Source organism: Leucoraja erinacea, chromosome 4 (genome assembly GCF_028641065.1).
Source record: "Leucoraja erinacea ecotype New England chromosome 4, Leri_hhj_1, whole genome shotgun sequence".
Classification (NCBI taxonomy): domain Eukaryota; kingdom Metazoa; phylum Chordata; class Chondrichthyes; order Rajiformes; family Rajidae; genus Leucoraja; species Leucoraja erinaceus.
The window spans coordinates 44,324,363-44,351,881 of NC_073380.1; the positions used below are offsets into that span (position 1 = coordinate 44,324,363).

A 27,519-nucleotide genomic window follows, 5' to 3' on the forward strand; every position below is an offset into this window, starting at 1 on the left:
ACAAATCAGAGCCGGCACCAATAACCAAGGAAAGTTGAAGCCCACAGTGGTTCATTGTTGGCTGTGGAAGAGGTAATGACGAAGGGATATATGGATGCGAATAGTGGAACTGGCAGGATGACTACGGTGTGGGAGGGGCGAGAGAGCGGGAATGCAGGCGTTTCTGAGATTAGAGAAATCAGGAGTCATACCATTGGGTTTTAAGCTGCTCAAGCAAAATATGAGGTGCTATTCCTCCAATGTGTGTGTGGCCCTACTCTGACAATAGTCCCCTTAAGGAAGGAACTGCAGGATTTGGAGACATTTCAGAAGACATGCAGGAAAATAAAAGGTTCTCCTATCCTGATTATCTAATCAAATTCAAATTATATTTTTTGGAATTGAGAAGAATGAAGAGTGGTTTCATTGAAACATGCATTATCCCGAGGGGGCAAGACAGGATAAATGTTGAGATGTTTCCACATGTGGGAGAATTTCAAAGAAGAGGACAGAGTAATAAGATAAGGGGGCAGTCATTTAAAATGGAGGAGTGCAGGACCTACATTTCAGTTGCAGCATTTTCAAAAGCAAGATATTTTAATAGTTATGTTTATTTTTGTTACTGCACGCTACAATACAGGAGGCTGCAGGCTGTTTTTTACATCGTTTAATAATGTATCATTGCTCAAATGTCAATAGAAGCAATTGCTTGTCAATTTCAATGACACCTACTGTAAAACTGACAGACTGTGTTCTTAAGAGACAAATGTTGTCTGATTACTGCTGTGAGATTACATGGAAATAGTTTTTTCTTCAACTTTTTTTATCAAGACTGCATTTTCTCTGCTTAACAATTTCCAAAAATAACTTTTATAAATAATAACTTTAAAAAATAAAATAAAGGCATCCTCTTGTTCCCGATTGAAAGTCCTGTGCTGCGCAGCTAGCTCCAGTGCTCACTACATTATTCAACCTCTCCCTGGACAAGTCCGTGGTCCCTGCCTGCTTAAAAAAATCCATCATTGCACCGGTACCAAAAAATGCCTCCCCAGCCTGTCTGAATGACTACCATCCGGTGGCCCTTACCTCGGTAGTCATGAAATGCTTTGAGAGGCTGGTGAAGAATCCCATCTGCGCCTTCCTCCCTCGGAACATGGACCCGTTGCAGTTCGCATATCGTCCGAACAGGTCCACGGACGATGCGGTCTCCCAGGTCTTGCACACCGCTCTCTCCCATCTGGACAGCCAGAAGGGGGGCTACGTGAGGATGCTGTTCATAGACTACAGTTCAGCCTTCAACACGATAGTCCCCACCAGACTGGCCGGGAAGCTACTGGAATTGGGGCTCAACACCCCCCTGTGTGCCTGGGTCCTGGACTTTCTCACCGCCAGGCCCCAGGTAGTCAAGATGGGAGGGAATACATCAAAGTCCCTCACCCTGAGCACAGGATCGCCCCAGGGTTGCGTCCTCAGCCCCCTATTGTACTCCCTGTACACACATGACTGTGTGGCTAGGTTCAGCTCCAACTCAATAATTAAGTTTGCTGATGACACTGTGGTGGTGGGCCTGATCTCAGACAACGACGAGAAGGCCTACCGGGAGGAGGTGGCTGATCTAGCACTCTGGTGCCAGGATAACAGCCTCCTCTTGAACATCAAAAAAACGAAGGAGCTGATCATGGACTTTAGGAGGGCACATCATCCGAGGACGTACACTCCATTGAGGATAAATGGGGATCCTGTGGATAGGGTGAACTGTTTTAAATATCTGGGAGTCCACATCTCCAAGGATATGACATGGGCATCACACGCCTGAGCACTCGTGAGTAAGGCAAGGCAGCGCCTTTACCACCTCAGGCAATTGAGGAAATTCAGAGTGTCTCCGAGGATCCTCCAGTGCTTCTACGCAGTGGCGGTGGAAAGCATCTTGTCTGGGAACATTACCATCTGGTTTGTGAATTGCTCTGCCAAGGACAAGAAGGCTCTGCAGAGAGTAGTGTGTTCGGCCGAACGCACTACGGGAACTTCACTCGCCCCCCTGCAGGAACTATACAACAGGAGGTGCAACTCCAGAGCAAATAAAATCATGGGAGACCCCTTCCACCCCTGCAACGGGCTGTTCCAGCTGCTACCGTCAGGCAAACGCCTCCGTTGCCATGCTGTGAGAACGGAGAGGTTGAGAAGGAGTTTCTTCCCAGAGGCAATTCGGACTGTAAACGCCTATCTCACCAGGGACTAACTCTACAGAACGTTTTTCCTTCTATTATTTATTATGTAAAATAATATGTGTGTTATGATTGTGTTTATAATTTGTTTGGTTGTTTTGTTGTTTGTCTTTTGCACAAAAGTCCGCGAGCATTGCCACTTTCATTTCACTGCACATCTCGTATGTGTATGTGACAAATAAACTTGACTTGACTTAAAATTGTATTAGAACTAAACCAGCCTGACTAATACAAAGAGTGTCCCCTAATTCACCAATTGCATTATAACCAATTTGCAGTATGGAAACATGTGTTATAGCAGAACTACCTGCAACAGCAGCTGGTAGATAGGTAAGAGTGATGTTCAGTAGGTTTACTAATTAATGGATTAGCGGCTACAATGACGATCTTGTAAAGGTGAAGAAAGATTTGCTAAGCCCTTTGACATCTCTTGCAGACTCTACAATGGGTCAGACATTGCATCTTCATCATCAGTGTAATGGGTGTTCTGCAATCATAGAGTTTGAACAGAACTTGTGTGTGATCTTGCCATCCAATGGGTTGGTACACCAGCTTCCATAGCCATCTAACCTAACTGCAGTCTGCTTTGTGCCAGGTGCCTTATCACTTGAAACATGAACCTCATATCTTGCCGCCATAATCAGGATCGTATTTCCAAGATCTAACCTGGTTCTTGGTGATTTGCACAATGCCCATCTCCTCTTCCTGCCTAGAGTTTTCATTTTCAGGGGACAGGCCTTGTTGGCCAAGTTACAACTCTAACCTCTTGAAACAAAATTCCAGACTTGAAAGGTGTAAAATAGTGCCTAAAATGTGATGACTCTTGTGTATGGACAAGTGTGGTCTACTATCTTAAACTCTTATACTTGGTATGATTGTGCCTAATGTATAGTAGGATTGTCACTAAACTGCATGCAGAAATGAATTTAATTGTACTTGGCACATGTGACAATAAGGCACCATTGAGTTGCATTTGGGCTAAAGAGCAGGTTAATACAATGTGTATGTGCTGTACTTAGGAGACATGCATAGACATGGCTGATGTTAAATGTGTAGGGAGGAGGCATTTAAAAGGATAGGTTAGCTATTTGCTATTTCCTTTGTTATCCCCTTTGTCCTTGCACTGTCCCTCCTCCTGTCTGTGTGGACGGTTTTGGATTTTGAATGACATTTACCTTACAAAGTAAGGGGATCTGTGACACTCCGTGTATTGACACAAAATAACTATTATCTTGGAATATCAGGGTGTGTTTGCAGAATTTTGAAAGGTTATAATATTACATTATTCCACCAGTTATGAATTTCTTCTAGCACGCCAGACTTTTTCCAGCCTCCTGGAAGTTTCTTCATCTTGGGATGGCCTGAGGCGTCTTGATGTGCAGCATTTCCCTGCCACCACCTCATCAGTAAAGGTACTCAGACTTATTCACAGTCATTACACCAGAACAATCCGAAGTGAATAACAAGACTAGTGTGCTTTCATAGTACGATATCCTTGAAGAACTGAATGCCAGGCACCAGTGAGCACAGATTTGGTTTCATGAGTGCAAGATATTGCTTACCGTGCAGTTATCAGGAAAGCAATGTGCTCACATTTGCAAAATGTATTTGCATAGGGATCTTGATTTCGCAGAAGGATACACAAGCCTATGCAGTGCCTTTAAGGACAAAATATTTTTTTTGCTTACAATGATTTTACTTTTTCCACTGCGAATTGTGGCTTGCCAAAATCAAATATTGAATGTGCAAATTTCATTTCTGAAATTACACTCACTGCTTGAGGTAATCACCAAGTTCCATGCCATACCCAATGTATTTTTATTGTAAACATTGTTTGCAATTTTTTTTATTGTATGAAATTCTTGACCTCTGATTGCGCTGCTGAAATGAGAAAACTTACATTGCTCTAATGACTATCTGTAAGTAACTGCTTAATTAATAATTAACAGATTTAAATTACTGTTAACTCAACATAGAATACAGCACAGGATCAGACTCTTCGACCTACAATATTTGTGCCGAACATGATGCCAAGTTGTACTGATCTGGTCTGCTTTTACATGATCCATATCACTCTATTCCACGCACTTCCATGTGCCTGTCTGAAAGCCTCTTAAATACCACTTAAATCATCCACTGCTCCCCACCCCCACCCTCCCGACAATGCACTCCTGGCCACCTCTAATATCTGTCAAAGCAACTTGCCCCGCACATCTCCATGAAACCTTTCCCCTCTCATTTTATAGCTATGCCTTCTGGAGTTGGACATTTCCACACTGGAAAAAAGGTTCTGACTGTCTACCCAATCTATAGTTCTCTCCTCAACCCCCCACATTACAGAGAAAACAAGCCAAGTCCATCCAACCTCTCCCTGTAGCTAAAACCCTTTGATTTAGTAGCATACTGGATCCTCTCCAAAGCCTCCACACCTTTCCTGTAATGGGGCGACTAGAACTGCATGCAATACTTCAAATGTGGCCTGGTGCTCACTCACCTGCATGGTTAAACCCTACCTGGACACCCTGCAGTTCTGTGTCCCTTCCTCCTCCTCCCATCTTTGCACATCTCCAATCGTTTCCACTTTCACTTTAATTTCATGTTTCATGTATTTTGTGTTTTATGACTGTTGGCAGATCAATTTCCCTCCTGGGATAAATAAAGTTCTATGCTATCTATCATAAGGATATATATAATATATTGTAAGGATAGCGTCAGGTGGTGCTGGCTCAAAGGGTCGAATGGCCTACTCCTGCACCTATTTTTCTTTGTTTTCTATGTGACCAAAGTCTTAATGGCTTGTCCCACTTGGCCGTCATTTGTGCGCCATTTACGTGACCTCACCATCGCGTTGAGACGCACGGGTAGCGTGTGGGCCGCACGGGACAGTCGCATGGAGAAACGCGGAGGGGTCTGGAGTTGCACGCGTAGGGCACAAAATCTGCCCGCGCCTCCAGCGTGACGTATCGCTTACGCATGCGTACATATTGCAGTCGCACGCAGGCGTCCTGACCTCGTTTGTGTAGCGCATGGTGGCGTATGATTACGTCACCGTGCGTAACCATGCGCAGCCGCGCGGCGCCCATACGCAGTCGGGCACAATGAGAAAATAATTACGCCATAAGCATCAATGCTTTCAGAGTAATGGCTTCAGAGTAACACCTTAATAAGTATTTTTGAAACATCCTTAGTTAAGGATGTTTCAAAAGTTAACATCCAGGTAAGGATTGCAGATTTTATATCCTAAAAGAACACTAGTAACCAAATTATTTTTTTTTTTAAATAACCACCAACAATTTTACTAACACCATTTAAAATAAAAATTGCAAACTAATTCTTTAGCTGGGTTCAAACCCTCAAACTGCTATAATGGAATACAATTTTGTGTTTGTTGGGAGTAATTCAGAAAGTTTAAAAGTAAATTAATTTTTCTAGCAAACAATAATTTTATCAATGTTTCACTAAACAAATAATGTCAATACGCTGACTAATTCTATTTGCGGAGCTGAAAAAATATTTGAAGGCGCATGATGATGGGTGATGACGCGGGCGACTGTCATGCGTCAGTCACTACTGGCCCGTCGCGTAAATGACGGCCAAATGTTTTTACAGAGCTACATTGGTTACATGATTCGGTTATTCAGACCCTCTAGTTGGATAATGTGCTGCACTTCCAACTCCCTTTCATTGTGAATCTTAATGGGCCTTCCCAACGGCAATGAACTGGCTTGATCAGTTCCTATGCTGAGTGGCCCCAACTCACACACGTTGTGGGCTGATTATAAGACCACTGATTACATAATGATAAACAGGCAGGGATCACAAAAGTGAACACTTGGAACAATATTGAGGACTTAGTAGACCTCAGCATAGCGAGGGAACAGAAGAAAGGAATAAAGGGATTTACTAAAATCATCCAGAAAACTGGCCGGAAGGTCAAAGTCCAAAAATACACAGACAGCGGAATTGAAGTCAAGAGATCAGCCAAATGGTCAAAAACACAAGTCTAGGTGTACGAGTCAGAGCATGAGAAAATCCAAGACTGAACAAAGACAGACACAAGCATCACTGACAATTAGTAACACAAATGATAATGACACACAGGTGAAAATACTTAACACACCGACTTTGCCACCCTCAAGCAGAGGATCCAGCAGGCACCATGTTAGTGAATTACCAACATAATACTAGCTATTAAAGAATGAGTTTGGGAGTTGTAGGATATCAATATTATGTTTTAATTGCCATCTTATTCTTGAAAACTGCAATTTTTTGTGAATAGGAAAATCATTAATAATCTAATCAAACAATCTGAAGCTATAGCCTTTCTCAGAATGCAGAATAAGGCCCTTGAATACATCTATCTATCTATCTATATTACTAAAACTCTGTTCTTGACCGGTTTTGGCTTTCTGTGCTGCGGTTTCCGAGAGTACGCCGCCACCTACAGCCGTCATTTTTGGCCACCTCGCTCAGAGCCCCCCTCCGCCGCATGTGTGCCGAGGATTTTTCCTGTCGATGAAAATTGACAGCGATATTAATGTTTTTACAACATTCCCCATTCTCTCTGCTGCTCCCGCTGGAGGGAGAGGGAATATAAAACCAGGAAGTGTTGTGCCTCAATCAGTCTCTGCAAGTCGTGTGCCTCAATCAGTCTCTGCAAGTGGTGTGCCTCAATCAGAGCTTTGAATGACACTGACAAATGTCTACAGCACTGTGAGTACCCTTAATTTGGTTTGAAAAAGAAAATATGGTTAGAGGTAAAAAAGCACTGCCTGCAAATGGTTGTTTGGGTTTGGGTTGAAGTAAAAAGGCACTCTCTCTCCCCCCTCTCTCCTCCCCCTCCCCCCCCCCCCCCCTCCCTCCCCTCCCCCTCCCCCCCCCCCCCCTCCCTCCCCCCCCCCCTCCCTCTCCCCCCTCCCCCCCCCTCTCCCCCTCCCCTTTCCTCCGCCCCCCCCTCCCCCCCCCCGCCCCGCCCCCCCACGTCCCCCCCCTCTCCTCTCCCCCCTCCCCCCCCCCCCCCCCTCTCCTCCCCCCCCCCCCCCTCCCCCTTCCCCCCCCCTCCCCTCCCTCCCCCCTCCCCCCCCCCCCTCCCCCCCCCCCCCCCCCCCTTCCCCCCCCTCCCCCCCCCCCCCCCCCCCCCTTCCCCCCCCCCCTCCCCCCCCCCTTCCCCCCCCCCCCCCTCCCCTTCTTCCCCCCCTCCCCTTCTTCTCCCCCCCCTCTCTGTAAGGTGATTGAGTACATTCATTCATGCAATAAAAAAGGATTTCTATCATCCTATTAGTAGCTTTATGCAGAGCTTGCAATTGCTGATTCACTTGTGTTCTAGGAAATGAGTCAGTGTTGTAAGAATTCTCGCATTGGAAAAGCTGTCATTGGAAGTGAAGAAAATAAAATGCTGCTCTCTACTGTGTCTGGTACTCTCCATGGGTTGAATTGGTCTGATGTACACCTGTGCTGTGAGTGACCACAAGACACTGAAAGGTGCAGACTGATTGAGGGGTAGTATGCAATTTAGGATTAATTTTGATAAGGCAAGGACCAGTGAAGAAGCATTAGTGAATTACGATGAAATGTAAGATTAGGAGATGCTGTGTATAGGACATTGATTTGATCTTTTAATTACTAACTCGTGCCTGAATCTGTGCAATGTGCTCCAAGCTTTTTTTTTTAAATTGAACAGTGAAGGCCATAGGTTTCCTCCAAAAGCTCCAAATGCTGTCAACCATGGAAAGATCATCTGATGTGCATTTATGTTGTCATTAGTTGCACATCTGATGCTGGGCAAACATCAGCCATGCTGATGTGACATAAATTGTGTTCTGTACCAACCTCCCAGAGGTCACTGTTCAACTCAAAAATGAATAGTAGCACAAACTCACATGTGCAAAATGTGAAGGATTTGCATGTAACAATATGCGTGAACTAGTCCAATTTCTGGGTACAATTTCCCCATCCACCAAACGAGTCCCTGCAGCAAAGATAGACACAAAAAGCTAGAGTAACTCACCGGGTCAGGCAGCATTTCTGAAGAAACGGAATAGGTGACATTTTGGGTCGAGATCCTTCTTCAGACTGAGGGTCAGGGGAGAGGGAACCGAGAGATATAAAAAGGTACATAGAATAAATTAATGAAAGATATGCAAAAAGACAGAAAAAGGGGTTGATCATCTCATTGGGATAGTACGATACTCCCCCAAATAGTCAAGGGGAATTAGAGGAACACAAATGGCAGGAGATTGCAGCCAGATGCAAAATTAGCTATAGGGGATTAACTTTCCTAATATAGACTGCGATGGTCATAGTGCCAATGGCTTAGATGGGGTGGAATTTGTCAAGTGTATTCAGAAAAGTTTCTCCAGGTAATAGGTAGAGAACCATACAAACGAGAGGGCAAAGCTTGACCTAGTTTAGGAAATTGGGCAAGGCAAGTGACTGAACTGTAAGTGAGTGAACACTTTGGCACAAGCGACCACATTTCTATTAGTTTTAAGATAGTTTTGGATAAAGACAGGGTGGCCTACGCTGAAGTTCTTAATTGGGGCAAGTTTAACTGTGATGGTATTAGATAGGAACTGGCAAAAATTGATCAGAGTACTTTGTTTGCAGGAAGTGTCCAGAAAGTGAAGATAGACACAAAATGCTGGAGAAACTCAGCGGGACAGGCAACATCTCTGGAGAGAAGGAATGTGCAGAAAGTGAGAAGCCTTTAAAAGTGTGTTTGTTCAAGGAATAGATGTTTCTGTTGGAGTGGTGGGAGATAAATCCTGAATGATGAGAGAAATTGAGGCTCTGGTCAGAAAAAAAGGAGACATGGGTCAGGTGATGGCATGTATGATCAAGTGTATACCTGAGAGGTTAGGAGACTGAGGAGCATACGTAAGGAAACAGAAGGGTAAAAGGGGGCCAGGAGATAGCTCTGGCAGATAAGATTAAGGACAATCCAAAAAGCACATTAAAAGAAAAGAGGTAACTAGAGAGAGAGAGAATATGGCTCCACAGAAACCAAATCTGTATGTGGAGCCACAGGAGATGGCAAAATGTCCTAAATGAACATTTTTCCTCTATTTTTACTACTTAGAAAGACATGAAGACAAGGGAACTTGGGAAAATTAAAAGCGATATCTTGAGGATAGTCCGTATTACAGTACAACTGGATGTTCTAAAATGTATGAAGGTAAATCTCTCAGATCCGATCAAGTAAATCAAAGTACACTGTGTGAAGCTTGAGATGAAATTGCAGGAGCCCTGGCTGAGATATACAAATCATCATTAGACACTGGTGAGGTGTCAGAAGACTCGAGGGTGGCATTTGTATTTAAGGGCTAATTTGCATTTGTATTTAAGAAGGACTATGAAAAAAAGTCTGGGAACTATGGATCAGCAAGCCTAACCTCTGTGGTTGGAAAGTTACTGAGAGGATTCTGATGAATAAGGTATACATGCATTTGGAAACATCGGATGATTAGTTATAGTCAAAAGACATTGGGCCAGGTTCACGTACAGGGAACAGACTGGTGGGACTAGCTTGGATGAGGCATCTTGGTCGGCATGGACAAGTTAGGCCAAACGGCTTATTCTATGGTGCATGACTATTTTGCAGTTGGGCACCTTCCAAGCTGAAGGGTGTTCACTTCAGCTCAACACAATAATATCCTTGCAATGCCTATCCAGGTTTCACCAATTTCCCAATGACATTACCATGGGAGATCAAAACTATCTTGCCTACCTTGAGGTAAATTTAATATCAAACTCAGGATGGGGCAGTATTGATTCCGATTGGATGTAATATGTGAATATGCCTTAAGTGAATGATAATATATTGAATTGAGTTACTTTGTGACTACCATTTCAGAGAAATTAGCTATCACAAGTTAATTGCTGAATGAGTCATGTGCTGTAATCCCTGGTGTCCTTCCACTACACCACTGCAAGTGAATAGGAAACTAATAATGACATTGCTGCTGGGATATTGCCCGTAGTTAACAGTTGCTGCAGAAGCAACTTCTTTCATTTCAAACTGTATTAACTTCAATTTTTGAGAATTGCCACCTTACTGTCATTACTTCTGCTATATTATTATTTTTTATTTAGTAAGTGGTCCATATTGTTGACATTAGAATAATTAACCGTCAAATTCCATATTTGTTATTGATATTATTGATAATTGATATTTTAGGAATTTTGCTGGCTTTAAGGATTGAATTCTATAGCTGTCCATTATTCTATGAATATTACATACATTTATTGTATTATTTTTATAATTAACCTGTATCCTTTGTTATCAGATTGAAAACTGAGAATATACTGCCGCCAATATGCATTGTGTGGGTTCAAACAGTTAACTGTTGTGTCTGAAGGACACTAGTGACTTCTGCTTGTTATCCATTCGGTATCTGGAGTAAAGGGATCATCATTTCATTGATGTGACAGGAACAGGATTGGGAAAAGAGTTTCTTCGGGTTATAATTTACAACACAGATTGTTTCTTTGTACAAGGATGACACATCTGATCAAGTGAATGTTTCCAGGGTCTCCCGAACAGAATTTTGTCAAGGAGGCTCAATCGGACACTGAGTATATCTACTGAGTACATCTTCTGCTGGATCTAAGTATCAACTAATAACATTTTAAGATTACATAGTATAGGATTTCAATAGCTGACTTGTTATGTCAGATTCCATGATCTTGTGACTAGACAGGTCTCCTTTCAGTTTCACCAAACATGATGCAAAGGCCTGTTTCTACATACAACTGAAAATGACTGGGCACGTCCACGTGCCACTGTGCATTAACATGTACAGAAGATCTAGAGGAAAATTGTGGACTTTGTTCTTCATGATCATTTTTTTTTATTGTGCTCCATTGTCAAGAGAGAGAATAATTCAGCTCATAGTGAGTAAACTGTTGTTGGTTCAATAAAATATATATGCCCTAAGATCTGGAATTTTTCTCTTTGCAGAAGATTCATCTGTGGAATGTTTCAATGGCAATGACCCCTTGGTGCTTAATTCTAATGCTGCGGAGGGTCTCTGTGGGGCAATGTACACAAGCATGGGAGACATTAATGGCAATGGCTCAGCCAATCTAGACCACCCTGCTAACCAGGATGAACAACCAATAAACCTAAGTGACAGTCCTCTATCAGTCCAGGTAACACCAGACTATGGCACAGATAACAGCAGTAATGGAAGAAGAAACCGGGTTAAATATACAGTTAATGAGATTAAAATGGAACGAGATTCAAGAGATTCGGGAAACAAGGTAAGAAATGATTAGATGTTGCAATAAAAATTATTTCAAGAATGTAAAAATTGCAATGGGCTTCGCATTTTATCTTGTAAATTAAGGAAAATCAATCTAACATCACCCATTGTAAAATGACTGTAGAGAAAAGCATTAAATTCTTCAATAACTAGTATGTCTTGAAGTCGTGTTGGATAATGGTACAATTGATATAAAGTTTTGCTTGTAATAAAAATGTTGAAGAAGCATTATTGAATATTAAAAATAAAATTAGATGGCCATGCAGTTTCTTTTAGAGGTTGGTCTTGGAAAATCTTTCAACTCAATTTGCAGAATTCAGACCAAGAAACATTTGACTGTGTATATAGGTAGACAAAAAAGCTGGAGAAACTTAGCGGGCGAGGCAGCATCTATGGAGCGAAGGAATAGGCGACGTTTCGGGACGAGATCATTCTTCAGACTGATGTCGGGGCGGAGGGGGGCGGGAAAAAGAAAGGATGAGGCGGAGACAGTAGGCTATGGGAGAGCTGGGAAGGGGAGGGGAAGGAGGGAGAAAGCAAGCACTACCTGAAATTGAAGATCAATATTCATACTGCTGGGGTGTAAACTACACAAGCGAAATATGAGGTGCTGCTCCTCCAATTTGCGGTGGACTCACTTTGGCCATGGAGGAGGCCCAGGACAGAAAGGTCGGATTCGGAATGGGAGGGGGAGTTGAAGTGCTGAGCCACCGGGAGATCTGGTTGGTTATAGCGAACTGAGCAGAGGTGTTGAGGGAAGCGATCGCCAAGCCTGCGCTTGGTCTCACCGAGGTAGAGCAGTTGACACCTGGAACAGTGGATGCAATAGGAGGAGGTGCAGGTGAACCTCTGCCTCACCTGGAAAGACTGCTTAGGTCCTTGGATGGAGTCAAGGGGGGAGGGAAAGCGACAAGTGTAGCATTTCCTGCGTTTGCAGTGGAAAGTACCAGGGCAGGGGGTGGTTTGGGTGGGAAGGGACGAATTGACCAGGGAGTTGCGGAGGGAACGATCTCTGCAGAATGTAGAAAGGGGAGAAGATGGGAAGATGTGGCCAGTGGTGGGATCCCGTTGGAGGTGGCGAAAATGTCGGAGGATTATATGTTGTATGCGACGGCTGGTAGGGTGGAAAGTGAGGACAAGGGGGACTCTGTCCTTGTTACGAGTAGGGGGATGGGGAGTGAGAGCGGAGCTGCGCGATATAGAGGAGACCCTGGTGAGAGCCACATCTATAGTCAAAGAGGGGAACCCTCGTTCCCTTAAGATTGAGGACATCTCCGATGCCCTGGTTTGGAACACCTCATTCTGGGTGCAGATGCAGCGTAGACGGAGGAATTGGGAGTAAGGGATAGAGTCCTTACAGGAAGCATTGTGGGAAGAAGTGTAGTTCAGATAGCCATGGGAGTCAGTGGGTTTGTAGTAGATGTCGGTCAGTAGTCCATTACCTGCGATGGAGATAGTGAGGTCTAGAAACGGTAGGGAGATGTCGGAAATGGTCCAGGTAAATTGGAGTGCCGGTTGGAAGTTAGTGGTGAATTGAGGTAGCACCAATGCAGTCGTCAATGTAGCGGAGGTAGAGCTCGGGGGTAGGGCCATGGTACGCCTCAAACAAGGATTGTTTGACGTACCCTACAAAGAAGCAAGCATAGTTAGGGCCCTTACGCATGCCCATAGTTACCCTTCACCTGGTACTTTCCCTTGCAAACACAGGATATGCTACACTTGTCGCTTTACCTCCCCCCTTGACTCCATCCAAGAACCCAAGCACCTGCCCATTCTGAATCCGACCTTTCTGTCCTGGGCCTCCTCCATGGCCAGAGTGAGTCCCACCGCAAATTGTAGGAGCAGCACCTCATATTTTGCTTGGGTATTTTACACCCCAGCGGCATGAACATTGACTTCTCCAATTTCAGGTAGTCCTTGCTTTCTCCCTCCTTCCCCTCCCCTTCCCAGCTCTCCCACAGCCTACTGTCTCCGCCTCTTCCTCACTTTTTCCGGCCCTCCGACATCAGTCTGAAGAAGAAGACCCGAAACCTCACCTATTCCTTCGCTCCATAGATGCTGCCTCACCCGCTGAGTTTCTCCAGCTTTTTTGTCTACCTTCGATTTTCCAGCATCTGCGGTTTTTTCTTAAACAGACTGTGTTAATAGTATTGTTTTTCTAATTGTACCATAATGTATCTTTAATTGGTTACACAGTTGTGTGGTTGATTATTTTCACCATGGCACTTGATTTGGATTGCCTATCTCACCCACTCGACTGGACAAAGTCATTGAGTTCACAGTATCTAATATGTTCTACTAAGCTATTCACTTCTTTTGGTTCTGTGTTGACACGTCAGAAGGAAATAATTAATTGCAAATATAAAGGGCATTTTGTGCTTAGCTGCTAAATATCCCAGTTAGATGATATTGTTAATATTTGTGTCAAACGAAGAAGTGAAGTCCCAGTCCTGGACTTTTGTAGTTGTTGCTGGCTGTTGCTTTGGCACCATTATTGGTCTGACAATAGACAATAGGTGCAGGAGCGGCCCTTCGAGCCAGCACCGCCATTCAATGTGATCATGGCTGATCATCCCCAATCGCTACCCCGTTCCTGCCCTCCCCATATCCCCTGACTCCGCTATTTTTAAGAGCCCTATCTAGCTCTCTCTCTGGTGTCTGGAAGTGGTATGGAGAAATTGTCCAGAATCTAATCCTTGTTGTTAATGAATAAAAGAGAAATTGTCAAATAAAAGCACTTCTGCAGCCTGGTACCAGGCACTGCCCTGCCTGAGGCCATTTGTGGCCATCCCTGATTGATGCTGGCCTTTTCTCACCTCCAGCGATTCACTCAAGCAGTTTTCGTTCACCAGTTATTATAATTGAAACAATTTTTTTTAAACTCATGTACAATCCAGGGATTCTGACAACCTGGAAGTGGGCATTCAACTGAGACTAAGACAAAAGGAAGTGCAGATACTGGTTTATCAAAAAAGACACAAAGTGCGGGAGTGACTGCGAGTCAGGCAGCAACTCTGAAGAACATGGATAAGCAACATTTGATCAGGACCTTTCTTCAGACTGATTGAGGTAGGGGGAGAATAGGAGAATGGGGTCAGGGCAGTCTGGTAAGTGATACAGGAGGGTACAGGTGAGGGAGGATTTTGAATGGGAGATGGATGTACAAAGGTCAGAGATGAAGAGATAAGGGGATAATGATTGGATTTGCGTGAAATGTAAAATCAGAGGAAGGAATAAAGCTGAAAAGTGGTTGGGGGCAAGGGGAAAGGGAGAAATGTCTGCACATCCAAGTGGACTACAGAGAAGAGAGGGGAAAAAGAAGAGAGAGAAAAATGTGGGGATGAGACCTACTGTCTCACTTGGAAGGACTTGAAAGGAAGGGGTCCTTAGATCAATGTGAGTGAGGCAATATTAGTTGCAGTAGTTGCAGGAGAAAGCACCTTTGAGGGTTGTTATTGGTAGCAAGGGGGTAGTGAACCAAGGAGTTGCAGTGGGAGGGTCTCTGCAGAAAGCGGAAAGGGATGAGATGAAAAGGTGTGACTGGTGGTGGGATTACATTGAAGCTAGCAGAAATATTGAAGAATAATGTGTTACGTGGAGGCTAATGCGGTGAAAGGTAAGGACTTGGGGAACTCTATCCTTGTTCCATCTGGGAGAGGGTGATACAGAGACATTTTTGGGGGATCCATCTACAACAGCAGAGGGAAATCACATTTACCAAAGAAGAGGACATCTCGGATGGAAATCCTCATCTTGGGAGCAGATGCAGCAGAGATGGAAAAATTAAGAGTTGTGGATGGTGTCCTGGCAAGAGCCAGGGTGGGAGAAGGTGTAGTCCAGATAACTCTGGCAATCGGTGGTTTGTATTAGACATCAGTCGATAGTCTGGAGAATAGTGTGATGGAGAAATAGATCAAGAAACGAGTCAGAGATAGTCCGTGAATTTGAAGGCAGGACGGAAGTTAGTGATAAAGTTTATTGAAATCATCAAATTCTGCACAGATGCCGGAGGCAGCCCTGATGCAGTCAGTGATGTAGCAGAGAATGGGTTGGGGGATGGTGCCAGTGTATGTTTGGAACAAGCACTGCTCAATGTAACAAAACGGTTACACCTTGAAGAAAGTGAGAGAGGAGTCAAAAGAGAAATGTTGAGTTGAGGACAACTTCCGCCAGGCAGAGGAGTGAACTGATTAGATCTCTGTTCAAGAAAGAACCGGAGGGCCTTGAGACTTTCCTAGTGAATAAGCTGGACGTCCGTGATAAAGATGAGGCAATGGGGGCCTGGTAACTGAGGGTTGAAGGGCATTGAGATATTTCAAATGTAGGTTGGTAGGCATTCAGAGGAAAAGATTGTAATACTATCTTTGGCCACCAAAATAAAATCACTTGTAAAATAGCAATCTAGCAAATACTGAAAGTTTTCAAGCAGGAAAGTGAAAGCAAAATCATTGTTTAAATGTGTTTTTTTTTTTATATACTGAAAAGAAAGGTTTATCAAATAATAATATATAATACCTGAAAATTCATGCTTATAATGACAGCTTAAACAAGGCTAGAGGTATAGAGTTACAGAGCATGGGAGAAGTCTCTTCAACCCAACCTGACGATGTCGATCAAGATGTCCAAACTAAATTAGTCCCACGTACCCATGTTTGGCACACATCGCTCTAACCATTTCTTATCCATGTACCTGTCCAAATGTCATGTGTGTATATAGTACCTACTTCGCAGCTTGTTCTATGGCAGGTAATATTAAGGAATTCCAAAGAGATTTTTTCTTATCCACGAAATACAGCAATATCCTATGTCCAAATGTCTTTTAAATGTTGTTATAGTACCTACTTCAGCTTCCTCTGGTAGCTTGTTCTCTGGCAGGTAATATTAAGGATATTCCAAAGAGATTTTTAAGTACATTAAAGGAAAAAAGTAACTCGAACGAAATACAGCAATCGAAGCAGCCATCTCTATGTGGAGCCACAGCAGATGGGCAAGGTCCTCAATGAGTATTTTTCCTCAGTTTTTACCATAGAGAAATTCATGAGGACCGGGGAACTGAGGGGGTCAGTATCACAGTCAAAGAGGTGCTGAACGTCCTAACGCTTAGCAAGGTAGACAAATCTCCCGGGATGATCATCATATATAGATACGAGGAAACTAGGAAGTTAGAGAAGAAATTGCCAGTGCCTTGGCTGAGATACTCAAGTCATAATTAAATACGGGTGAGGTGCCAGAAGACAGGAGGGTGGCAAATGTTGTGTCTCTATATAAGAAGGGCTGCAAGGAAAAGCCTGTGAACTATAGGCCAGTGAGTCTAACATCTGTCGTCGAAGGTTACTAGAGAGTTTTCTGAGGGATAAGATATACAGCATTTAGATAGAATTTGACATTCTTGTTTGGTATCTCAACCAAGCCATTTGCTTCTATGAGTGGGTACACAAAAATGCTGGAGAAACTCAGCGGGTGCAGCAGCATCTATGGAGCGAAGGAAATAAGCAACGTTTCGGGCCGAAACCCTTCTTCAGACTGCTTCTATGAGTGAATGTCCTTTTGGATTATGATTGCGCAACATACCTTTTACTCATTTCTGTTCACATGCCTGTGGAATATATTCAGGTTCTTTATTATGTTTTCTGCCAGTTTTCTCTCTTTGTCTCTCCTATTTCCCCTCCTACTTCGGAACTTTCTGTATCCAACCCTATGCCTCTCCAATATGCTTCTTTCTTCTGCACTACTTCATTTTTCATCATCATTCATAGAAGCTAGGATTTAATTATTTAGTTATCCCTCATGCGAATGTATCTAGACTAGAGTTGTGTCATCTCTTCATCAAATTCCTCTGAATGTTCAATTGTGTGTTTGCTTGCTAACCTTTGGTTGTAATTTACCTGGGATAGATATTTTATTATTCCCTTAAAATTATCCCTTCTTTAAATGACCATGGAATGGCTCACCAACTTTTCCACAAAAGTCCTAAACCTTCTCTTGTGATTGCTATTTCCTTGCCCTTCACCTCACCCATTGATATTTAGTCCACTTGACCTTCCTCATCTCAGAGAATCAAGTCTAATGTAACCAGGCACGTGCCATGAGTAATTACTCAGAGTAGGTAGCCTGAGCGTTGAGAAGGAGGGGGTCGGGGATAATGCCAGCAATTCACTCACTCACCGCTGCGGCAGCGCTCCGGGCGTGGAGCCACTGCATTGTGGCCAGGAGGGAAGTAGCTCGGGTGGTTGCGAGCGGCCGCCGTTCCTTAAATTCCGACTGCTGTCAGGAGCAGGACATGGCCTCATTTGCTGCGCAGGGTGGGTGACACTGCATGGCATTCACTGCCCGGCCTGTGTCTTTCAATGTAGACTGGACAGTGAGGAGACCAGCTCAAGAGCAAAGATTATAGAGCGGAGAGGGTCAGCGGGCAATGGATAACAGGACAGCGGGCAGTGGAGCTTACTCCTGTGTCAGCGCGGTCAAGAGACCAATTGAGGTTACTCGCGCTGACACAGGAGTAGCAGCGTCGACGGCAGGTGAGTTTCTTGGTTGGTTTCTTGGTCCTCCAAAATATTCCAAATGGAGGAGTTAAACTGGAGGAGTTGCACATACTTTTGCGTGTTACATGTACTGCGGATGAAAGGCATGGGAGAATTATGCCTCCCTAAGAGATCGATCTCTTAGGTAGGCATAATTCTCCCATGCCTTTACAATTTATATTTAATAATTACCATTTTATAATTTTATTTTTATTTTTTTTTTTTTTTTTTGTATTTAATTTTTTATTATTGGAGATAGGTACATGATCTATTACATCTATTACATCATTATTACATCATTTTTAAATTGATAATATTGTCAGTTATTATTACATTGTCTCCAATACTTTTTGCATTTTTCTTCATTTTTTTTTATAACTAGATAGGGCTAAAGGGATAGATGAAATAGAGAGAGGGAAGAAGGAAAAAGAAAACTAAAATAAAAAATAAAAAAAGGAAAAGGAGTGAAAGAGGTAGTTGAAGAAGAATGGAAAAATTTGTTAAAGTTTAAAAACATCATTCGAGATATGTTCGTACATTTCGAAGTATAGCATTTCATCCAATCTTTAGTCCGGGTGCTAGTCAGGTTCCTGTGCTGAACTATTCTGACCCTTTAAATAATCAATAAAAGGAGACCATGTTCCAACGAATAATTCCTGTTTATCCAACAGGGGAAAATCTGATTCTTTCCATGTTTAAGGTCTCCGTCATTTCTATAATCCACATTTTGATTGTGGGGGCCGTAGGGCCTTTCCAAAATTTTAGGATTAATTTTTTTCCTGTTATTAAACTGTAATCGATAAAGTTTCTTTGTGTTATTCTAAGTGTTTGATTTGATTCTAATATTCCGAATATTATTAATTTTGAGTTGGGTTCCAGTTGTGTGTTGATTACTTTGGATATTATACTAAAAATATTTACCCAAATTTTTTTAATTTTTGTACAGTTTGTAAACATGTGCGATAACGTAGCTTCTAAATGTTGACATTTATCACATATAGGTGAGATATGTTGAAAAATTTTATGTAATTTTGTTTTGGCGTAGTGTAACCTATGTATTACTTTAAATTGTATTAGAGAATGTCTCGCGTTTAGTGAACATTGATGTATGTGTTGTAGACTTTCTTCCCAAGTGTCTTTCGTTATTACCTGGTTTAATTCTTTTTCCCATGCTTGTCTGTGTAAGTCCGTCAAAGGAATGTCACTATCTAATAAGATATTATATATATAAGATATTAATTTTTCTGTATTAGGATGCTTATTCCAACATTCATCTAGAATCTCTGGGTTTCTATTTCGAAAATTTTTAGAATTCGATTTAACATAATCTCTGAGTTGAAGATATCTGAAATAATCATTTCCTCGAAGTCCATAAATCTGTTGCAACTCCTGAAATGTCAAAAAAGAGCCTTCTTTGTAAAGGTGTCCTATATTTTTAATTCCATTATTCTTCCATTGTGTAAAACCCCCGTCTAAACATGAAGGCTTAAACAATGAGTTATTCACAATTGGAAGAAAAAGAGATAAGTTATCTAATTTTAATGTCTTTTTTAATTGTTTCCAAATTTTTATAGCACTAAATATTATAGGGTTTTCCTTATAAATTTTCTTGTTTAATTTAGACGTAGCAAATAATATCGCACCAATATCATAAGGCATACAATCTTCCCTTTCCAGTTTTAACCAGTCTGGTTGCTGGTCTATTTCTCCCAACCAGAAGTTCATATTTTTAATATTAACTGCCCAGTAATAAAACAAAAAGTTAGGTAAAACCAAGCCTCCATTATTTTTTGATTTACACAGGTGTCTTTTGCTTATCCTATGATTCTTATAATCCCAGATAAAATCATTAACAATAGAGTCCAATTTTTTAAAGAAGTTTTTTGCCAGGTATATCGGAATCGTCTGAAAAAGGTATAATATTTGCGGTAAAAAAATCATTTTTATGGCATTAATTTTACCAACCATTGAAATAGGTAATGTTTTCCAGTATTGGATATTCTTATGTAATTTATTCAATAATGGGGGGAAATTTGCTTTAAATAATGATGTATATATCTTAGTTACATAGATACCTAGATATTTAAATTTTTCATTTACTACTTTAAATGGGAATTGTTGTATTATCTGTTTATTATGTTCCCTTATTGGCATAATTTCACTTTTATTCCAATTTATTCTGTATCCTGAAAGTGCACCGAATTGGTTTATTAGTTTTAATAGGTTTGGGATACTAATTTCTGGTTTTGTGATGTAAATTAATACGTCATCTGCATATAGAGAAATTTTATTCACTGTGTCTTTACTGTTATACCCATATATTTCTGGATGCCCCCTAATTCTTTCTGCAAGTGGCTCAATTGCAAGTGCAAATAGTAATGGAGATAACGGGCATCCTTGTCTACACCCTCTAGATAGACTGAATTTAGATGACAGTCTTTGGTTGGTAAGTATTCTGGCCGTAGGATTTGTGTATAGCAGTTTTATCCATGTGCAAAATTTCTCCCCTAGCTGCATCTTTTCCATCACCGAAAATAAATAAGGCCATTCGACCTGATCAAATGCTTTTTCAGCGTCAAGTGAGATTATTGCTAAATCTTCATTAATAATTCTCTTGGTATATATAATATTAAATAATCTTCTTAGGTTATAATATGAATACCGTTTCTGAATAAAGCCTGTTTGGTCAGGGTGTATTAATTTATTCATCACTGTACTTAATCTACGTGCTAGTATTTTAGTTAGTATTTTCTGGTCTGTATTCAGAAGTGCAATTGCTCTGTATGATCCCGGATCTTCCGGATCTTTATCAGCTTTAGGAATAAGCGTTATTATAGATTCATTTAAGGTATCTGGGAGTTTCTGTTGGGTGTAGATATAATCATATAGTCTTTGCAAGCGTGGGCACAGCAAATCATGAAATTTCTTGTAAAATTCTGAACCTAGACCATCTGGCCCTACTGCCTTACCATTTTTAAGAGAGCCAATAGACTCCTCAATATCCTTTATCGTAATTTCCCTTTCTAATAATTCTCTATCCTTTGAATCTAAACCTTTTAAATTACATTTTATTTAAAAATCTGCTATTCCTTCTGATTGTGCTACAGTTTTAGTTGAATAAAGGTTATGATAGTATTGTAGAAATCTATCATTTATATCCTTGGGCATTTTTAATAATTCTCCTGTCTCTGTTCTAATTTTATGAATTATTTTTTCCCCTTCCATTTTTCGCAGCTGGCGTGCTAATAATTTTTGTGGTTTGTCTCCAAATTCAAACTGTAATTGTTTGGTTTTTTGATAAAGTTTTATTACTTGTTCTGAGTACATTTTATTTAATTTATATTTCAGTACAGCAATTTTATTATGTTTTAACGTAGATGGCGTTCTCGCGTTTTCTGTATCTAGTTGCTTAATTTCACTTTCCAGTGCTTTTTGTTTAATCCTGTTTTCTTTATTATAAAATGCTTGGGCAGAGATTAATGTACCTCGAACATACGCTTTGAACGTCTCCCACATAAGAGAAGCAGGTGTGTCAGGGTTGTCATTTACCTCAAAAAATATTTGAATTTGTTTAATAATATATTCCTGGCATGATCTTTCGTTCAAGATTTGCGGGTTAAGTCTCCAATATGTTTGTTTCTCGGACATTCCATTTAATTTAATCATGAATGTTACCGGTGCGTGATCTGAGATTATAATGTTATGATATTTTGAATTATAAGTAAATGGAATAAACGTAGAATCAACTAAAAAGTAATCTATTCTTGAGTATGTTTTGTGTACTGGTGAATAAAATGAATATTCCCGTCCGGTTGGGTTTTCTATTCTCCAGATATCCTTAATATTAGTGGTATTAATAAATGAATTTAAAAAAACACTTGAGTTGGATGTTGATTTTTTTTGCCTTGATGATCTATCTAAGTATGGGTCTAATGTACAATTGAAGTCTCCTCCAATTATTAATTTGTATTGTGCAAATTCAGGAATTTTATTAAATGTTTTGTTAAAAAAAGTGGGGTTATCGAAGTTAGGCCCATAAACATTTAGAAGGATCACTTTTTCACCATTTAACTCTCCAACCACTATAATATATCTGCCATCCATATCCACTATTATTGAGGAGGTCGCAAAAGGAATTCCTTTACGAATTACTATTGCTACTCCTCTTGACTTGTGGGAAAAAGAAGAATGATATGATTCAGCGATCCACTTAGCTTTAAGTCTGTGTTGTGATTCCTTTTTAAGATGTGTCTCTTGAAGAAATATTATATCTGTTTTGATTTGATTTAGGTGTGCCAAAACTTTACTTCTCTTAATTGGTTCATTGATTCCCTTGACATTCCAACTACAAAATGTTATTCCCTGACCCCTTCTTGTCATGTTAGCATCTTGCATATTGCTTTTGTGGTGGTCTATAATCGGGTAGAAGGAACAACACATAGAACCTGACCCTGCTCCCAAACCTCAGATAGATGAATTTAAATTCAAATACATCATTCTTCCGATCATATCTCCTTGCCTTGGTCTTGTTTTTCCATTCAAACCTTGAGTTAAAGACGTATTTAAAGAAAGAAAAGTGATAGGGTTGGTTAGTGTAGGGTGAAGAAAAAAGAACTACATCTACAATTAGTGTAGTTAGTGATAGCCACACTAACGTGGCTAGAATTCTAAAGACTTCCGTAGCCTTTGTAAAATGAGAAAATTCCCAGCTCCGTGCCCGAGGAAGAGGAAAGAAAAAAAAAAAAAAAAGGGAAATTATATTTAACATTCAATCAACTTCTTTGGGAGTATCAAACTTATTTACCTAGTCATACTTATACCCACACAATATATATACACCTACCTACGTACACGTATATATATATATATATGTATGCATACCCACATGTATACTAGTGTCAACACGTAACCCTGCAGAAAGGTTCAAGACAGCAAAATGATTTTAAATTGAAAGATAGAGCGAAAAAAAGAAAAGGAAACCCGTCAATCATAATTATCATATAGGTTGATTTACCTCTTACATATCTTTCTATATACTATATTATGTAAAACCATTTTATAATTTTAGTCAGGATAGGCACTGCCTACCTTGCCAAACCTGACGGCACGTGCTTGAATGTAACATACTGTTACATCACCCTTTACTCACTGGTCATTGTACATCTCTGGAATTTTGCTTCACACTCGTTAGGGCATATTCTCTCTCCAGCACTATAATATTCACCTTGGACAATAATGCTGCTACTTACTTTTTTCTCTCACTATCTTTCCCGAAGGCTTTGTATCCAAGAAGATTCAATGTTTGTTGTGAGGCAAATGAAACTTTTACACTACTCGTAATTTACTTAAACTTTATTTAAGCTTTAAGCAACTCATTTCTGTAATACATAACTTCAAAGCGTCTGGAAAATATCGCTGATTCCGTAGGCCTCGCCAGCCCGAGACCTCGCACATGTGCACACCATGGAAAGTCCCCGCACATGCACACACTCTGGAAAAGCCCCGCACATGCGCACACTTCATTCTCCCCTCCTATTTATATGTTGAGACGGTCAGGAGGTTTAGTATGTCTTGATGACCGTCGCAGCACTGAAGGATCAGGATCATGTTTCAATAGTTGGTGGTTCATATATTGCTTGGTCATCAACTTCACTCATATTGTTATTTACATTTTCAATTTTAGAATTACTTATAGAAGTTTCCATAGGGGATGATGGGAGTGTTGAAGGAAGTTCTCGATTAATATTATCAAGACGTGACGGACCTGATGGAGAAGACGGACATGGTGCAATGTCACGAAGTGAGACAGTTGACTGACATCCATCCTGATACTTGATAGTTGCATAAGAAGGGTTAACATCAGTCAGTTTAACTTCATCAACAAAGGGCTCATTCTTATTTGATCGGACATACCGACGAAGCAACACAGGCCCAGGGCTCGTCAACCATGATGGCAGAGAGTACCACTAGAAGAATGCCGTTTGAAGTTAAGGAACCGCTTGTGTGGAGTAGTATTGGTAGCAGTTGACAGCAGAGATCTGATGGATCTGATGGATCCACCACCGACACGAAATGTCACGTTCCTATTCTCCAGAGATGCTGCCTGACCCGCGGAGTTACTCCAGCTTTTTGTGTCTATCGGTATAAACCAGTATCTGCGTGCCAAGCCGGGCAAAATGACTCGGCGTTTAGGTTGCCCGGCGGCACTTTGGGTGGTCAATGGCACCCGGGCAACCGCTAATTTCGAGCCCTGTATTTGGACAAGGAAAGGTAAATGGAAACCTTGAATATTCATCAACTATGGTTAGTATATAAACATTTCGAGAGCAGGATGGTAAAGGCCCTTTGAAGTCAATACTCAAACGTTCCATGGGTTGAGTAGCTTTGATCAATCTTCCTTCTTCAGGACAGAAGAACCTTGGTTTTAATTCAGCACAGATTCTACATGAAGCACACGTCATCTTCTCATCTTCTGTAGAGAAAGGTAAGTTTTTGGAAGGAACATAGTGTAACATACGAGTGACTCCAGGATGACAGCACATTGTGAAGATCAGTGAGTACAGAAGAATGAACAGAGGCACAAAATGCTTGAGTTAATGTATCCGAAGCAACATTATCCTTACCATGGCGATACTCAATTGAATAACTATATGCGGATAATTCAATCCTCCATTCACGATTTTTACTGTTTTTAATCTTTGTTCGTTTCCGATTATCCAGCATAAAAGCTACTGAACGCTGATCTGTTATCAAAGTGAAGTGCTGGTGAGCAAGGAAATTACTCAATTTTCTCACTGCTTCAATAATTGCTGTAGCTTCCTTTTCGACGGGTGGGTAGTGCACTACCTTGGAGAGTACGAGACATGAAAGCCACTGGTCATCCTCCTTAATTTAATGTTGCTGATACTGCTAAATCAGAGGCATCACATTCAACAACAAAGGGGAGATCCTCATGATGGCGTGTGATGTCGCAGATTCTAATTGTTTCTTTAAAGAAGTAAAGGCACCAATTGCTGTCGAGTCTAGGGGGAAAGATTTTGCTCTAATCAAAGGTTGAATTTTGTCAGAAAAAGTTAGTATCCATTTAGCATAATATGTAATACCAAGAATCCTTCGTAGAAAGTTTAATGTAGCTGGAACAGGTATCTCTTGGAGTGGGCGGAGTCTTTCTGGATCAGGCTTGATTATATCATTTCCAACGCATTAACCAAGAATATTGATTGATGACACTGATGTTATTGACTTAGCCTCATTTAATCTTAGAATCTACAACATTCTAAAACCGTTGTACATTTTCGTCATGTTCAGCTTGGTCTTTTCCTGCAATAGTTATATTATCAAGATAAGGGAAAGTATCTTTAAGGTTCTCTTTTTCAACATGTTTGTCCATCTCTCTCTGAAAAACAGCCACGCCATTAGTTACACCAAGAGGAACTCTGCAGTAGTGATATAATTTCCCATTTGCTTCAAACGCAGTGTATTTCTTCTCCGATTCCTTCAAAGGAATTTGACAGTAAGCACTTTTTAAGTCAAAAGTAAAGAATATCTTATACTTAGCTAATGTATTGATAATCTCTTCTATATGAGATAATGGATATGCAGCATGCTCCGTGAACTGGTTTATAGTTTGAGAGTAATCAATGCAGAGTCTCTTTCAATGTCTCTCCAAGGGGTCCTTAACCACAACAACTTGTGCCCTTCAAGGGGAAGAGCTGGGTTCTATGATACCTTTGCGTAAAAGATTAGTTACTTCTGTGTTGATAAAGTTTCTGTCATCTTTATAAAATGTCTTGATTTTGTAGCAATTGGCTTGCACTCGGAGGATAAATTAGTGAATACTGAAGGATATTCAACAGAAAAACACACAATACTGGTGGCTTTGACAAGATCAGGCATAGTTCCTTTATACATTATTTGAAGTGATCTGTGCTGTTTCTGAAAATCCTGACTTAGAATTATATTGCTGCACACATTTTTCAAAATACCAAGACATACAGATTTATAACTAGTTTTGTTCGGAATAAAGTCTACAATACAAGATCCAATAATTTGAGTATTGAGAGTTGTCAGGGCCATCGAGATTTCTCTATTTGAAGGAATTATAGTTAGATTTAGTCGAGACACTTGTTCTCGTAAAACTTTCTGAACTGCCAGAATCAAGTAGTAGATTAAGTGTATGGCCATTGATGGATACCGTTGTAGCTGCATGAGACAAGTTCTGAGGAAATGGAGCTGTAATTGCACATAAAGAAGGCATATACATGGCAGCACAACATACTCTAGAATAATGTCCCTTCTTACCACAACTATTACAAGTTGCCTCTCGAGCAGGACATATCTCTCTATTATGAATATTACCCCCCCGCAAAAGTAACACATCCTTTTTCATTAAGTATATGCTGTAGCAAGGGCACATTAATCAGTAGAAATAGTTTCAGCTTGTTCCATATTAGTAGGAACAAGGAGAGAATTGCCCAGGTCTTTACAGCACCAGCCTCCGTATCCAATGCATAATTCACTGACATTTCTGTGACCTTCAATGTGATTGCACCGTCAATCACATTTCCCTACCCCTCTCCACTTTCTGCAGAGACAGGTCGGCTAGGCAGTTTCCCTCCACAACTCCTTGGCTCATTCATCCCTTCCTAACCAAATTATCTCCTCTGCAGGTACTTTGCCACTCAAATGGAGGAGAAATAACATCTGTCCCTTTGCCTCCTTCAACTCCATCCAGGGATCCTGACAGTCCTTCCATGTGAGACAGAAGTTCACGTGCACGTCCTCTAACCACGCTGCATTTTGTGTTCCCAATGTGGTCTCTTTTAACTCGAAGAGACTAAGCGTAGACTCGACGACTGTTTCAGCAAATGCTTCTGCTTGGTCCACCTAGACCTGCTGGATCTCCCGGTTGCTACCCATTTTAACCCCCTTTCCATTCCTATATAAATCTTTCTGTCCTGCATCTCCTCCATTGCCAGAGTGAGGTCACACACAAACTGGAGGAACAGTAGATTACAACATAAGCTATGAACATTGTATTCTCCAATTTTAAGTAACTATTCTACAACAATCCTTCTTTCCTACCCCTCACCTTCTTCCCGGTGTCCCACCTGGACTAGCACCCATTTCTCCCCCCCCCCCCCCTTTTCACGTGTCATTCTATGTGCCTGTTATGCTGCTGCAAGCAAGATCTTTCATTGTGCCTATATTTTACTGTACTTGTGCATTTTGCCATAACCATAAAGTTGATTAGAGTAGAGTTGACTGGTCTAGTCTACAGACACATAATAGACATAGAAACATAGAAATTAGATGCAGGAGTAGGCCATTCGGCCCTTTGAGCCTGCACCGCCATTCAATATGATCATGGCTGATCATGCAACTCAGTATCCTGTACCTGCCTTCTCTCCATACCCTCTGATCCATTTAGCCACAAGGGCCACATCTAACTCCCTCTTAAATATAGCCAATGAACTGGCCTCAACTACCTTCTGTGGCAGAGAATTCCAGAGATTCACCACTCTCTGT

The 27,519-nt window shown here is 41.2% G+C and overlaps 1 protein-coding gene across 5 annotated transcripts in view; it reads left to right on the top strand.

Moving 5' to 3' along the window:
• LOC129696328 (nucleolar protein 4-like) overlaps positions 1–27,519 on the top strand; it is a 187,472-nt gene that overhangs the window by 99,353 nt on the left and 60,600 nt on the right. For all 5 annotated transcript variants that reach the window (XM_055634144.1, XM_055634143.1, XM_055634146.1 and 2 more), the window contains one exon: positions 11,164–11,465. In XM_055634144.1, coding sequence (XP_055490119.1) covers positions 11,164–11,465 — 302 coding nt within the window. The remainder of the gene's footprint in view (positions 1–11,163; positions 11,466–27,519) is intronic.